Source organism: Aulonocara sp. 'chitande type north' Nkhata Bay, linkage group LG5 (genome assembly GCF_057382095.1).
Source record: "Aulonocara sp. 'chitande type north' Nkhata Bay isolate Kocher_YH1m ecotype deep benthic linkage group LG5, A_spYH_male_GT1.1, whole genome shotgun sequence".
NCBI classification, from domain to species: Eukaryota; Metazoa; Chordata; class Actinopteri; order Cichliformes; family Cichlidae; genus Aulonocara; species Aulonocara sp. 'chitande type north' Nkhata Bay.
In genome coordinates this window covers 39,035,750-39,048,994 of record NC_141348.1, presented here as the reverse complement: position 1 = coordinate 39,048,994, position 13,245 = coordinate 39,035,750, and the positions used below count along the sequence as shown (strand labels likewise).

The 13,245-nt window shown below is 37.3% G+C and overlaps 1 protein-coding gene across 2 annotated transcripts in view; it reads left to right on the top strand.

Moving 5' to 3' along the window:
- cdh22 (cadherin 22) overlaps nt 1-13,245 on the top strand; it is a 187,860-nt gene that overhangs the window by 166,252 nt on the left and 8,363 nt on the right. For both annotated transcript variants that reach the window (XM_086293473.1, XM_086293472.1), the window contains one exon: nt 10,435-10,552. In XM_086293473.1, the coding sequence (XP_086149599.1) occupies nt 10,435-10,552 (118 nt within the window). The remainder of the gene's footprint in view (nt 1-10,434; nt 10,553-13,245) is intronic.

The window sequence follows — 13,245 nt, the reverse complement described above, 5'->3', positions numbered from 1 at the left end:
AAGATGAGCTTGTGGGGCCTTTTCGGGTTGAGGATGGAGTCAAGCTCAACTCCCAGTCCTACTGCCAGTTTCTGGAAGACACCTTTTTCAAGCAGTGGTACAGGAAGAAGTCTGCATCCTTCAAGAAAAACATGATTTTCATGCAGGACAATGCTCCATCACACGCGTCCAAGTACTTCACAGCGTGGCTGGAAAGAAAGGGTATAAAAGAAGTAAAACTAATGACATGGCCACCTTGTTTACCCCATTGAGAACCTGTGGTCCATCATCAAATGTGAGATTTACAAGGAGTGAAAACAGTACACCTCTCTGAACAGTGTCTTGGAGGCTGTGGTTGCTGCTGAACAGTTGATGGTGAACAGATCAAAACACTGACAGAATCCATGGATGGCAGGCTTTTGAGTGTCCTTGCAAAGAAAGGTGGCTATATTGGTCTCTGATTTGTTTTTGTTTTGTTTTTGAATGTCAGAAATGTATATTTGTGAATGTGGAGATGTTATATTGGTTTCTGATGCTGGCCTATAAAGCTCTGAATGGTTTAGGACCAAAATACATCAATGACCTCCTGACCCAGTATGAACCATCCAGATCCCTCAGGTCATCTGGATCCGGTCTTTTATCAGTTCCCAGAGTCAGAACCAGACACGGAGAAGCTGCATTCAGCTTTTATGCTCCTTATATCTGGAACAAACTCCCAGAAAGCCTCAGATCAGCTGAAACACTCAGTTTATTTAAATCCAGGTTGAAGACTCACCTGTTCTCAGCTGCATTTGAATAAAGCACCAAATCCACACTTTAAGCTTAAATTTCAAAACTTACATTTAACTACTGATTTTATCTACTGTTCTGATTTTATCTGTTTTGATTTTATATACTGTTGTTTGTTTGTTTGTTTGTTTGTTAATTAATTAGTTAGTTTATTTGCTTGTTTTATTCAATTTTAAATCATGCTTTTTATTTGTTCTTGTTTCTAATGTCTCTGTAAAGCACTTTGAATCACCTTGTTGTTGAATTGTGCTATACAAATAAACTTGCCTTGCCTTGCCTTCACTGGTAAAAATAAATAATTGAAATGGGTATATATTTGTTTTTTGTTAAGTTGCCTAATAATTATGCACAGTAATAGTCACCTGCACACACAGATATCCCCCTAAAATAGCTAAAACTAAAAACAAACTAAAAACTACTTCCAAAAACATTCAGCTTTGATATTAATGAGTTTTTTGGGTTCATTGAGAACATGGTTGTTGTTCAATAATACAATTATTCCTCAAAAATACAACTTGCCTAATAATTCTGCACTCCCTGTATTTGCTCTGTTTACCTTGAATTATACCACTATGGTTGCCTGTCCCTGCACAGACACATGCTAAGAAAAGGCATGCATACACACACCCACACACATGCTGTACACAGGCTGCACTGTCACACTCTTAATGTGTCAGATCAACCCCCGGTTTACTGCGCTAATGAAGAGCATTTCATTGTCTCCTGTTGTGTGCTCGGTTATCACCCAGTCTCGTTCACAGAGTGTCAGCTCCTTGGCTCAGGTCTAGCTTTTGGTGGAACCACAGAGAAAATCAGATTTACCTAAGCCTTTTAACTGCGGTTGGGTTTGATCCTATTTAAGAGTTGGCAATACAACATATTTGTGTGTGTGTGTGTGTGTGTGTGTGTGTGTGTGTGTGTGTGTGTGTGTGTGTGTGTGTGTGTGTGTGTGTGTGTGGTGGGGTTCGGTGCGGTGTGCTTGAAGGGAATAAAAAAAATGGGTGAAAGTGGCAAAGCAGCTTTTGCTTGGAGACACACCAGGGCCGTGACACAAAAATTGTTAAATAGCTTCTCACCTTTTATTTACAGAGCCTTCCTTTGCATCCTTCTTATGCAGGTTGATGTTCAGAGATTAAAGGAGAGAAAAAAAAACTTTCCATAAGCCTGAATTAAAGAGAAATACAGGGAAAACAACCACATACAAAATACAGGTTGGATTTACGGTTCTATCATGTAGAACACATGTGCACAACCTTGCCAAAAAGAAATGCATCCTTAATCCATTTCCAGAGGATCAGTTCCAGGTACATCTCCACAGTAAATATAGTTGTGTAGAGTCTTTTTTAGTGGAGTGTACATTTTTAAAAACGACTTCGATAGAAAATGAAACAACAAAGGGAAAATGTTGCCTGACGAGGAAAAGTTGGCACACTGCTATCAGTAATGTACAATAAGATGTAAGAAAGAAATAAGCACGTAATGTTACTTCAAAACACATTGCACTTAGTTTGACATAAATTCAGTGGCGCTGTTAAGGTGTCCTTCACTGTTTTATTGTTTATTCAAATATGAATGCATCTAAAAGACAAAATAAGGAATTAAAGTCCACAATCACAATGAGTGTAGACAGAGGAAACATAATACAATAAAATGCAAACAATGCAAGACACTGATGAGCCCTCAGTGACTATTTGTTAAACATTGCGAAATTCAATGAATTTCCTATAGTAAAAGATCCTGATGTCATTTAGAGATTTAAAAACTGCCTTTCTCTTTAAATTATAGTGTTGATTAATGACACCCTCCAATTATGATTTTGTTCCCACATCTTTGCATTTAGGATTTAACTGAAAGTGAGTTCATGTCTCAGAATGACTCTTAAGAGAAATTTAACGAAGGAAGTGCCGGCAATTTTCTGCCTACATCCCCAAACTCTCTGACTGCTGCTGTTCACCAGAGACACACATACTGTATGTAGACACAAAAATTTGATTTTTTTTTGAGGTAATATATTCCCTAACTCTGAGAAAAACAACACTTAATATTGTTCACAGCAAGCAAGTTTTAAAAAGGGGTACTGTTTGCCCTCTAAAATATGTGACAAAAGATTGTCTTTACATAGTTACAGCGCAAGCACAATGTCTACAGAATTCAAATGAAAACATTAAAAAAATTGTAAATCTGTTTTTAACTGTCACAGGCTTTCAAAATCTGAGTTAAACAGACTTGCATAACAGAACCATGCAAATCTATAAAATATAAAGGTTAAATTATCATAGCAAATAAACAAAGCCAATTTAGTAGTGTAAAGATCACTATTCAACACCCAAATTATGAATGAGTCTTAATGGTCTTATGATGTGATCCATTTTAACTACAATTGCCATTCGGGCCATGAATCACACAAAATAATACATACGTAACTTAATTTTATTAAGATTTTACAGGATTTAATTTACATTTAACATTTGATATTCCTGGTCCGTGTCCTGATTTGGCAATTTTCCCCAGTGTTCAGCACCTCTCTAAATGGCACATGACTGTGTTCATGCGCCATCCCTCACCCACCTCGTGGTATTTATCTGATTAAATGCAAAGAGACAGATATCATATAGTGCAATGTGTGCAGAAAAAAGGCTGGTTGGAAAGCCAAATACTAAGTGTGGCCTGGGGTAACAGAGCCCTGTCAGCTCTGCCATGCTGTCTTACAGTTGGCTGAGTGGGTCAATGCGACAGATCACCTCGGTTTGGCCAAAATATTGCCAACCTCTAACCCTCGAGGACTGAGTTTGAAATAGCTAAATGCTAAGCCTGCACTCACATAGCACACATATGAGCACATTGTTCACTCACCTTATGGATATGCATAAAGGACTAAGACAAAAACATGCAAGCACACATCAGATATAAAGGAGGAATTGGTAAAACAAGGCGTAAACCAGCAGAGATGAGGAAAAAAACCACAGGAAAATACAGACAGACTCATAGTTTTGCCAGTGCTTCACGAGTAGGAGACTGAATGAATCATCTATTCTACTTACCAAATGCCTCTTCCTTTTGTCTTTCAAATGTGAATGTTGAATCAGATGAACCAGCAGACTTGACAGACTGAATATTCACAGTTTCCTTTTTTTCCCCAAATTAACCTTGTCAGTGTTTACAGCATCAAGGTCTTTGTGCATTCAGTACAACTTTCTTTTCTTCAGGCAGAAAGTCTGGATGTCAAATGATATTTGTCACTGCATCTAAAATGTTAAATTAGCTTTTTTTGTAACTAAACGAATAAAATGAATATACTTAATTTCTGTAATTTTTCTGGAGAGCTTAGCTTTTATTTGCAGGAACACATGAGGACACTTGTCAGCATAATGTCATAATGATTGAGTTAAACCATTTAAATCAGACACTCAAAAAAGGCAGACAGTCAGTACTATAGTTTTTCTTTTGAGGGCAATTCAGATTTTTACCTCAAAACCTGGTAAGTGAATATATTTTAACAACACTATGTTAGGGCACACCTTGCTAGTAACAGATCGGGCTTTGTGCCTTCAGAACTGCCTTAATTTTCAGCAAGATGCTGGAAACATTCCTTAGACTTTGACATGATAGCATTACACAGTTGCAGTAGATTTGTCAGCGAATATCCATGATGCACATTTCCCATCTAAGGTGCTCTACTGGATTGAGATCTGGTGACTGTGGAGTCCATTTGAGTACTGTGAACAAGGAATGGGAATGGATAAGAATTTAGTAATTCTGATTCTATTATTGATGTCACTTACTGATTCGATTCCTCATTGATTCACTTTGACAATGACCACCATTGCTAAGCTGCATACGAAAGACATTACATTGATACAATGTTGTTGCATGTTTGTTGTGATCAGTGTTCGGATCTCTACTCAGAAAAAGTAATTATTACACACATTACACTGAATGTGTTTCCCTAAAAGTAATGCAGTATGTTAATTACACCAAGAAAAATTTATTCCTCCACTTTACCATCGCGGTGTTGTGCAATAAAAATAAAAGTTATGTCCATATCCACACTATATACTGCAATGCCATTTCCCTCCTCTGGCACACAACCCGAAATCGGATGGATAAACAAGCAGACTAGCAAATTCAAAAAATTGGATGCTGGGTACCGGTTTTCTACAAGAACCAGTTCACGATTTTTCTATGGTGCCAGTTAATATTACTTTTTATTTTTCGCATGCATCTTTTGACAGTCTAGTCTGGCCATGCAATGTGACTCAAGTTTTGCACAATGCACTGAGTCAGTTTAATTCTACGCTGGGCAACAGGAGAATGCTTTTCACCACTCAGAATAATGGATGCATTTGAAAACGCACCGCTGATGCTTGCAGTGAATTCCAGGCTTCAGAGATGAACCCAGCACTACACATTTTAAGTAGTTCAATGTTTATTTATTTATTTTTTTCATTACCCTCCCCACTGCCATCATGAAATGGCTGATTTCTACTGTGAATGAGAAAGCCTCCTCTGCCTCACAACCTTCACCGTTCAGACACCTATAGTGTAGATGGGGTGTACTTTTGGGAAGTCTCCCCCTGTAGTTTTCCAGAGATGCAAGAGATTTAAGGGGGTCAGGAAAGGGGACTGCTAGATAGAAATCTAATTAGGTGATTGTGCTTGAGGGAGCTTCACTAGCTGCTCGATAAACTCCCACACACTCCTCTCTCATTTCTCTCCCTCACTTTACACTCTCTCCCTTGGCACTTAGTTTCCACTCACCCTGCGATGCTGCAAGAGAGTCCCCCCCACTGAGGGCACAGTCACAGAAAGCAGATCATGGCTCATTTACTACATCGTCACTGTTGTTCATATTCTTCAAATAGAGGAGTAGATTCATCCCCCGGTTGATTATAAAGTTATTGCTTATAGTGTCTTCTCTTTGCTCATTATTCTTTTACCTTCAGAGAGAAATAAAGTTGACAGTGCTTCAGAGAACGATGAGAAGAAACTATCATCCCGTTTTGGCATACAACACTGAACTGTATTTTTCATAGATCACTGTGTATATGTGGTAGTTTTTGCCCTATGTCACTGTGTCTATGTTATTGTGTGAGAAGACACACACACGTAAAGATTTTATTGCCGGTCAAAATACTCTGTGAAATACAAATGTCTTTAGAAAAGGGGATGTTTGTCCCTTTTTGAATTTTGTTTGGCCTTTGCTCTTCTTTAAATTCTCATATTAAACGAATCGAAGTGTGATTATAGAAGAAATCAAAGATTTAAAACAGCAGTGCAAACATTTGAGCCATGGTTTACAGTATTTTCATGAAATTATTTGCAATTCATGATTAAAGCAGTCATATAACTCTGATGGTGACAACATGCCGACTGTGGCATGGATGTTTGTACCAACACTGGCAATGTTTGTCATATTCAAAGTGTGTAGGAAACTTTAGTCACGGTGCTCCAATCAAGAAAGCAAATGAGATGGCATTGCTCATTTTTCCACATCATTGTGGAAAAGAAGATATCAAAATATCTTGGGGTTACATTAAACATCATTTACATTTAGAGTATGTATAAGGTTGGATCCTGGCATTATAGCTTAAGGGTTTTTTGTTTCTTTCTTTTTTCTTAACTCTAGATCCACGAATGACCCCATTTTTAGAACGCTTCTCTGAAGCACTTATTGTTGCTAGGTTACAAAACCGTCTTCTTCGATGTTAGATTGTAAATTACTAGTTTGTCAGTGACAGCTAGAATCAGTTTCTTCTTCTGGCACTCTGGACAGTATTGATATTGTAGGTCCCACCTCTTCTTGGTTTTGATTGGTTAGGGAGAAAGAAGTGACACTGATGAGTGCTGTCATGCTGAACTATATCCAAAATTGTCCTATTTTCAAACTGACAATACAAAACACTGTGTACTTTAGTGTTTTTTCACCAAAGACAGCTACAGAAGATTTGTATCCTCTGATACTGTGCAAAAAAACTTTTCAATTTTCAATTCAATTTTGTTTATAAAGCGCTAAGTCAGCTCAAGGCGCTTTATATTGTAACAAAAAGACAATATAATAACACTGAGGAAAAAAGCATGCCCTGTGGGCATAGAACCTCATTCTACATGTCTAAGCTACCACACACATGTAATGCCGCTCTTAATGCTTCTTGACATTAACTTGCAAAGCTGCATGTGACTCAGTATGATCTCACATTAAACAGACTTGCCAGTGCCCTAGAAAGTCTGTGTTATGTCTGATTGTGTCTGAGTTAAAAACAGTAAAGGTAAATTGTTCTGGGAGTTTTATCTGGGCACTGCAGACCGTAACCAAGCACTCACATTGCTCAACCAAACTGTATTTCGAGGAGTGTGCCCGTATCTGATATGGAGAGGCTCACGGTGTGTGGCGGACGTGAGAAAGGCGAACTGCAGACGATATCCTGATATGATTCTCTTGACACTGGCTCATGTGTAAAAAATGTTGAATATAAAATGTGGGATTTGAGTCGTCTCATAATATGCTTTCATTTTTTTAATCACATTTTATGAGTACAGCCACTATTTCATAGTCCATGTGTTTCTATAATTTGTGAGTGGAGATTTTGCACCACACTGAGGAAGAAGCAGTGATTTAGTCTGAAATCATGCTGTAGCATTTTGTAATTACAAAGTAAGGCATATTTTCCAAAACAGCCTCCCTGAGCTGTTAGTATGACTAAGCCTGTTCTGTGTTTGTGATGCAACGTCAATCCTGAGACGCTGTTTATTGTGAAGGCACAATTGTGGCCCGGAAGTGTGCTCAGCAGTAGCTTAGTCACAGTAATGCATAGCCATCACTCACGCTCAAAGAGTTCTGTGCAGTGCCATAAATGAGGCTCTCTCACAGACGGGAAAATTGAGCTTAAAATCACACAATGAAGCAGATGACTTTATATGTGAACCACAAGGATTACATCTACAATAATATTGTTTGAATAATCAATTTACAGATGATGAATGAAGGACGCATTTTTGTAAAAGGATGAAAGGGAGACACTTTGTAAAAGATAAATGTAAAGGACAAGCAATTAGAGAAAAAGGTAATCACCGTGACAAACAGTGAGAACAGGCCAAAGAGGCATACGGGTGAAGAGAAAAGACAGAAGGGTTTAGTTCAATAAAAAAAAAAACTCTTTAACATTTTTCTGCACCTGTATCCTGCATCTAAAAGAAGAGACTAACAGCTGAGTAATGGCTTGATTCATTTCTCTTGATCTTATCTGATCCTGCGTGCTTTTCTGAAACCAGACAAAGGAATTACAACTGTCGAACACCTGCTTTAATCATTCTGAAAAATGCCTCACTTAAGAGTTCTGGAGGTTGTTTGTCGTGTGTGTCTCTACTGATTTTGAACTCTCTCTCTGTGTGTGTGTGTGTGTGTGTGTGTGTGTGTGTGTGTGTGTGTGTGTGTGTGTGTGTGCGTGTGTGTGTACACATGTACCCGTCACCTAGTACAAGATAAAACTTGTCTGCCTCAACACCAACAAAAACAATATTGCAAAAAATAACCCCACTATAAAGGCTAAAATAAATTTGCTGGTCTTTTTACAAGGTTCTACAAAAATTATAACAGTGGTGGACTTCAGGAGATATTGCCTGTTCCACATTCCTTTCTCAACCATTTACATTTTATATGTATATTTTTAATCATTTGTTTTATGCAATGATTTTCTGCCTAGACACTTTATCTCTGTCATATAATGCGGTGTTTTGCAACTAAGTGCAGAGTGTCGAGCATAAGTCCTAAATCTTTAAAGAATGTAGATTAGGTCAGAGGGAAGCTGTGTTTGCAATCAGAATGATGCTGCTGATGATGACTGAAAAAAATGAGTATTTGTTGGTTTGTTTGTTTGTTTTTGTAATTTTATCAGAACCACTGAAGTTGATTGCAAATCAAACAATTAAGATGTGATGAGGCTTAAAATAATCATCCACATACTCACATATGTTAAATGTTCATTTTTTTCCTTCTTCTTCCTGTTAAAAGGGAGTTTTTTCTTCCCCCTGTCACCAAGTGCTTTCTCACAGGGTCTCATCTGGTTGTTGTGGATTTCTCTGTATTATTGTGTGATCTTTAACTTCAAGCAACCTTTGTTGTGATGTAGTGATAGGGCTGGACTGGTAATCAGGCATACTTTGCATCTTCCAATGGATCAGTATAATTTATTTTTCTCTTTGTTGACATAATTAAACAGTCTACAGGTCTGCTTGAAGGGCTGGCACTACAAGCACTGACACCTGCCCATTGGTTAATTTTCATTACTGACACTGGCTTGCCCCATAAAATCTCTTAACTTGACCGGCCCCTCCACTACCTTTCCTGTATGCTCATGCACCTTGTTGAATAAAGTTTAGTGGCCATTGAGAACTGCTGGAGGGATAGCAGTCCCAACAAGAGACCGAGGAGGGTGCAATTAATTTTAATATTTATTTAATATTAAAGTGCAGAAATCACATGGATGGGCATAATAGAGAAGGGAGAGATTCAAGAGATTAAAAAAAAACTTTTTAAGATAAGTGTGGTTCAAACTGTGACTCATCTGACTAAGTGTGGGTTGTATGAAATCAGTTATTATGAAAATATTTACATCATTTAGTTAATGGCAGCTGGAAGACATGGCTAAGATAACATGCATTAATATAAAAAGAAGGGTGAATAAATAACTTAAGTTATATCACACATGCATCACAAATATTTTTCATCTAGTGCCATCGTAACATCCATGTCATGTAGATCATTTTGACATTTATTTTGAACAAACAAGTTTGAAGAGGTACTGTTTTGTCTGCAGCGTTTTTGGTTTATTTTATTTACCTAAACCCAGTGATTGTTTTGCAATAAACAAAGATGAAGATAATCAAAATAGTAATGACATGGTCTTAGAGGTTGTGTACTGGCAGAGGAAACACAGAAACAGAGCCGATGGATGTGATGTGAAAATATCATTTATCAGCTCGTGGTTTCATGCTGGCTGTGGAGTAATAGGATGAGAGGAAGATGAATTGTCACTGAGGGCCCCATGTTAAGGTGAAAGGATCTCCAGGGGCTGTTTGATGTCTGTTCAGTTCACAGTGAATCCTATCTCACCTTATTGTATCCACACAGAGTTCTCAAAATTGGATCACAGTTGATTTTTATCTTTGAATGTGGATCACTATTATTGCATTAGATACGAGAACTACACCCCCACCTAGTCTGTCTTTCTTTCTGTTCTCCTACACATTTCCATTTTGACTTTACTCCTTCTTAGCACAAATATGGCAACATCAGAGAGTGTCTCTGACTCTGGCTCTTTTTTTCTGTTCTTAGTTCTTTTCTCTTTTTAGTGAGATATTTTATGCCAGTTTTGCATTTCTACCATAAGACTTTTTTTATTATTTTGCTGTGTCAACTTTCTAGAAAGGATTTTTTTTCAGTCTCTTTGCAACTGTAGTCCCTTTAAACTACTCTGTTATATCGGACGCTTTCTTAGTCTGTTGCATCCAAGTACACTCGTTCCACATCAGTTTCTCGTTTATAAAAGAAATATTTGAAATGCAAAGTGTTTTTATATATACATTTATTTGAAATGGGTAGAAAAGTCTTAACGTCTGTGCCTTCTTTCTTGTTACTTTATTTCACTTTTTCTTCTTTGCTTTCCTAAGTTAATTCACACCATCAGTGTGGTGGATAGGGACGAGCCACAGTCTGGACATCGTTTCTACTTCAATCTTGCCCCTGAAGCCTCCAGCAATCGGTACTTCTCCCTGTTGGATTTGAAAGGTAAGAGGGTAGAGATCCTAAATTAAAGTTATGTGTGAATAAGCATTCAGTATTTGTGCAGCTATGCCGATAAGATTATCAGCATTATTGAATTTTTAGGTAATGACAGTAAAAGTAGGAGTCCTGTCTATGACCAGGTGTTATATTTGTTATGAGTGAGTTTAAGGATTTGGATGTGCACAGGTGTGACATATCTATAATGAACTGATACTTATCACCATAATGAAGTGATAATATTAATAATATTTTATTATTAATAATTGACCCCTATAAGGTCCAAGTGATGAGGAAAAGTAACAAAAAGTATCCAGGTTGAAAAAAAAGGAGACAAGGAGGCACAATTGCTAACTTAAAAGTTTGTATTATTTTTTCTTACTAAATAAATTGAAAGAGACGGACAAGCCACTATCGCCTTTTAAAGACAGGAAACAACTAAACCAGAGTTTTTTCACTGAATTATAAAGTAAATCAAAAAGGCTGAATCACCAAAACAGACACTCCTCTTCACAGAGCAGGACTAAGCAACCACCACACACAGCTCTCTAGCTACAAACCAAAAAGGCTCTCTGGCACTCGAGTTCTGGCTTTAAGTAGTCTGGCACCTAAGGGGGACAGGCAGCAGGACACTCGCATACATAGACCCTGCAAGGACCGTACCACTATATAGAAATTTGGTGAAATCCATTTTTAAAAATGCACCTTAAGACAATGTTTACTTAAAAGACTGTTGCTCAAAAAACTTTGTGAAAATATAAATTTAAATCCATAATTACAGTTTTTGCGTTATTTTAATCCAGTGCCAGATGGTTGATGTTTTTAACATAAAATAACCGATAAAGTTAACTGCCAGAAGACAAGTTGTTTGAGATGTTTTTTACGGTGTAGGGAAAATTGTGTATTTTTTGTGTGATTAGACCTTTGTCTCATAAAAGGGAGATATTTCTATTATTATTTTTTGGATAAACACCAGCTGTTACGCTCCTGCTAGTTGGGAAAAATATCATTAGAAGATATTGCATGCCAGTATGTGGATGATTCTCTGCATTTTAAAAAAGTATTTTTATGGTTTTATGGTATATCTCATAAACTGCAGAGTTGTACCGTGACTATATTTTTTTCAAAGCCTTTTATATAAATGTTTAAGCTTTGGAATATCTTTCACATTTGAACACTTTAACAGTGGATTTTTTTCTCTATTCCTCAAATGATGACTTTTTTTTTTTCAAATATTGTGTTGAACATAAAATTTATACCTACCTGCAAAATGTAAGGAAACATTAAAATCAGTGTTCCCCAGTGATGACTTTGCTTTGTCAGGAAGATGAGCTTCTCCATGCCTGTCTGTGTTTTTGCAAATGCACTTGCAGATCCGTCGTTTAGATATGTGTACCTAAGTGAATGTGACAACTGGCTAAATCAAGATTGATCTGACACCAGGAAAATGTCAGGGGAGCAGCCGGAGCCACAGAAATGTCACTGTAAAGGAGGCAGCAAGGTCTGCTGCAGTTCCGCTCGCTTAAATGTGAATCCAACAAATATAACACAATAATAAAGATACAGACACTGGGGACAGCAGAAGTATACCACAAGTGTTTTTCTGCCTTTTCACAAAAAAATGCACACTTACACACACATTGGAGAATCATAAAGGTTATCAGTGTCTGCTTACAATATCTGCCTTCTATGTAGGTGATTATGGAAACTGGTAAATAATCACAATACATATATTCTTAGATGTAATGTCACCCTATTTCCCTGGAAAAAATACACAACTTTCATATATAAATATATATATGTAGCCTACAAGCCCACAAACAACACCTCAGAACATGTATATGTTTTGATGTGAGGCAAACAAAATACCACTCAGACTTTTGATTCTTCTACCCCTCTTTTTTACACTGCCTTTTTTTCATGGACACATTTGTCAGCTTGTCACTTTCAATCTGTCACTTCTCTTCCTTATCATGGCCTCACATTGCGTTCTGTCTCCAAGTCTTGACACACAATGATGAAAAGGCATTTTTTTCATGTTGGTAAACTCTTTGAAGTTGTTGCTGGTCGTCTGTAAAGCAAAACCTTATCTCAACAAATATAATTTGCTGCTACATGACAAACTGCCTTCATGTTATGGGTGAAATGCCCCGTAGCATGCTAAAAAGATACATAAGACAAATTTAAAAGGAAAATAAAAATACACATTTTGTTATAAAAAAGAATTGAAAACTGAATCCTAATCTAATTATCCTTCCGGATACAGAAATTAAACGATACGTGGTGTGGGGGTGTTTTAAAGTTTTCAGAGGCATACAGTCTCAGACTGTTGTGTTCATTTGGACTGGCAAATTAAGTGATCAATTACATTGTTACTGTTGGATACAGACTGTAGCAGATGCAGGGAGAATCTTTTCCGTGCAGCAGTGGAATGGAATGCTGTGTTAAAGTCAAAAGGACAAATTGAGGTGTAGGCTTCCCGTACTTAAACGGTAATATGAAAATTGTTCTACATGTGTCAGAGGAGCTCCAAGACAACACGAATAACAGTGATATACGTTTGAAGAGATGAATTACTTGCTATCCTCTATGCAAGTATACCCACGAAGCCACTCTGACTCTATTTGTCAAAGCCTCATCCTGTATTCTGACTTACATTTATCTTTGTCTCTGGCAGAGAGCTTGTACATACACAAGTA